Source organism: Dama dama, chromosome 20 (assembly GCF_033118175.1).
Source record: "Dama dama isolate Ldn47 chromosome 20, ASM3311817v1, whole genome shotgun sequence".
NCBI lineage: Eukaryota > Metazoa > Chordata > Mammalia > Artiodactyla > Cervidae > Dama > Dama dama.
Window position 1 is genome coordinate 21,810,042 of NC_083700.1, and position 3,138 is coordinate 21,813,179.

At 48.5% G+C, this 3,138-nt stretch overlaps 1 protein-coding gene across 1 annotated transcript; it reads right to left on the reverse strand.

The window, feature by feature from the left end:
• Positions 1–422: 422 nt before the first annotated feature.
• On the reverse strand, positions 423–1,392 carry BOLA1 (bolA family member 1). Its single transcript, XM_061120937.1, has 2 exons — positions 1,289–1,392; positions 423–938 (listed from the first exon to the last, which is right to left on the reverse strand). Exon 2 carries the CDS (start codon positions 933–935, stop codon positions 528–530), a length of 408 nt encoding a protein of 135 aa, XP_060976920.1. The 5' UTR covers positions 936–938; positions 1,289–1,392; the 3' UTR covers positions 423–527.
• Between the last annotated feature and the right edge of the window lie 1,746 nt (positions 1,393–3,138).

Below are 3,138 nucleotides of genomic sequence, written 5' to 3' on the forward strand. Positions count from 1 at the left end.
CCCCAAGTCTGAAGTTCAAATGCATCCGTAACTGCTGTTTTGTCCAATAACACTGCCCAGTCCAGCTTCTTTGCCCTTGCTTGGGCTCTTTTCCCTGTTGGCAACAACTTTCCTCTCTTTTCTGGCTTAACGAAGCTCTTTCTGACTATGCCTAGGCTTCAAGTATCTTTCTTTTCTGAAGAACATCTGTAGCACTGACAGCAAGCCATTAACACCACTGCAATTCACCTCATATGATAATTTCTCTTTTAACGTACAGGATTACTAGTAACTTATATAAAGTCGGGCGATTCCTTAATCACAATTTAAAATGAAACAACAGGGCAGCTTTTGTCTGCCCTCCTTAGCTTAACCTTAATGTGAAATGAATTACTCTCTCCTGAGAATACGCATATGCCAGTTAAATAGACATATTACATTACTCGTTTCCAACAAATAGCAGACTGTATTAAATGGAAGAAAGCCCCAGTAGTTTATTCTCACGCAACGCGTTTGAATCCTGGTCCTCCCTCTCTCCAGGTCCAGGGTTAGGTTCGACTTTTCTTGCTCCCACCTAGGCAGGGGGGGCTTGTGTCCAGTTGAGGGTTCTCCCTCCACTGGGCGGGGGTCCGCGCCTGTATTGCCAGGGCGTGGACTGGCCCAGCCAGCTCTTCTGACAGCGCCGCATGGACCAGCCGATGCCTTTGTAGGGGGCTCAGTCCCTCAAAGCGAGAGCTCACCACCGCCACGCGGAAATGGGTCTCACTGCCCGGTGGGACCGCGTGGCCGCCGCTCTCATTACGCAGCTCCAGCACTTCGGGGTTCAGGGCCTGCTCCAACTTCGTGCGAATGGCAGCCTCGACGGGACCGATGACCCCTGATCCCGCGCTGCCCCGGTACATACAGACACGGCTGGCCATGGAGAACAGGCGTACGACCAGCTGCCCACTCAGCATCGGCTACGGAAGAGACAAAGACGGGGGCAGTGAGGGTCAGGACCTCGCTCTTACTACCAGAGTCTCAACCACCCCAGCCCCCGCCTCCGGCCAGCGTCCACCCTGGGAGCCCGTCTGGACGACAGACAGTGAGATGCGAGGCACTGCCCCTTTCCTCTGTGTGACGTGGGGGATTGTGCCCTCCGCCGAGAGCAGCTGAAGGGCGGCGATGATTAGAGAGAGCCCGCGCTTCTAAGGGGATTCGCAAACAATGAGCTGGAGGTTCCAAGAGTAGGGTATATGCAACTCCGGGCTTTTGGTTGAGCCACTGTCCCTGTGCCCCCTCCCTGAAGCCCAAACTGGACCCTTTCTACCTCGCACTCAGGCTTGGCTACCGCAGTTCCCCCTCTGGGACGGAACTCTTAACAAGCCGGGCGAATGCAGCTCTCGCGTCCAGAGGCACTCTGGGAAATGGAGTCCTCGCTACGCGATAGACCAGCCAGGTGAGGGCTCACGGGAACTGTAGTCTCTGCTTGTCTCTTGAGGTCGTGCGTGCGTGCCTGCTCAGTCACTTTTGTGGTGTCTTTGCGACTCTGCGTCCCTAAGGAGACTGTAGCCCGCCAAATTCCTCAGTCCATGGGATTCTCCAGGCTAGACTATTGGAGCGGGTTGCCATGCCCTTCTCCAGGGGATCTTCCTGATCCAGGAATCGAATCCAGGTCTCCTACATTGCAGGCAGATTATTTATCATCTGAGCTTATAGGGAAGATCCAGGTTTCCTGAGTCTTATGCATCACAGCACAGGCAGATTCTTTTACCGCTGAGCAGCTGGAGAAGACCCTCTTGGGGTCCTAGGAGGTTCTGAACCTGAGAAGTTGTGAAGAAAACGAGAATTCCTGCGCAATGGGGATTGATCCATTTTATTGCCAATAGCTCTTGTAGATCGATCCCTGGCTGGGGAAGCTACCCTGAAGTAGGAAGTGGCAACCCACTCCAGTATTCTTACCAGTATAATCACGTGGATCACTGCTGTATACTTAAGCATATATATTCTGAGACAAGGACATTTTTCTATATAACCACAATACCATTACTGCACCTAAGACATTTAACATTTGTTCAATACTGTTATCTAATATACAGTTGATATTCAAATCTCCCCGGTTGTCTCATTAGTGCCTTTATTTTTTGAAAGTCAATCAAGGATCATGCATTGCATTTAGCTATCTTTAAATCTGTATTTTGCAAAGCTCCTTGGCTTCAGTGTGAGAACCGTAAAGGAGGTAACGGCACAAGCAGGAAGACCAGTTTGGAGGCTGGTGTAGCAGTCTAGGTGAGAATGTTGATGTCTTGGACCGTGGTGATGGTGGAGGTGGAGATGGAAAGAAATTGTGGGTACAAGGTATACATTAGGAGGGTAAAACCCATAGGGTGTGGTGATGGGCTAATTATGGGAGGGAAAGTATGAAGGATAATTATCAGCTTTGTGCATCAAGATGGATGGCATTTATTCCCTAAGATACAGAATTTTGGAAGAAGGGTTGGAAGGGTGGGGAAGGGGAAGACTAGGTGTCCATTTCTTTTTGGACTTGAGTTCGAAGTGTCTTTGTGATATCCAAGAAGAGATGTCATGTTGGATATATGGTTCTGTGTATGCATTTTATTTTTAACTTTTTCCTTAAGTGCTTTCAGAGCTACAGAAATTACAAATAACTACAAATTATACAAATAATTCTGTATACTGCTCACCCTGATACCCACATTATCCAAATATTAACATTTTATCATGATTGCTTTTATTTCTTCTCTATCTGCACATATATAATTTTTTTCTGAACCATCTGAGAGTAAGCTTCAGAGATGGAGCCCATTTACCTCTAACTACTCGCAATGGTTAATTTTAAGTGTCAACCTGACTGGGCCACAGGGTGCCCAGATATTTGGGCAAAGGTTATTTTGGGTGGTTTTGGATGAGATTTAAATTGGTAGGCTGAGTAAAGCCGATTGCGCTCCCTGTTGTGGCTGGGTCTCATCCAATCAGTTAAAGGCCTGAACAGAACAAAAAGGCTAACCCTCTCTGAAAAAGAGTTCTTTCTGGCCTGATTGCCTTTGAACTGGGACACTGGCTTTTTTCCTGCCTTCAGACTTGAACTGAAACACTGGCACTTCCTGGGTCTCCAGCCTATTGGCTTTTGACTGGCACTACGGCACTGCTTCTCTCGGT

Coding starts and splice junctions, on each gene's coding strand:
- BOLA1 (XM_061120937.1), bottom strand. CDS start 935: ATGCTGAGTGGGCAGCTGGTCGTACGCCTGTTCTCCATGGCCAGCCGT.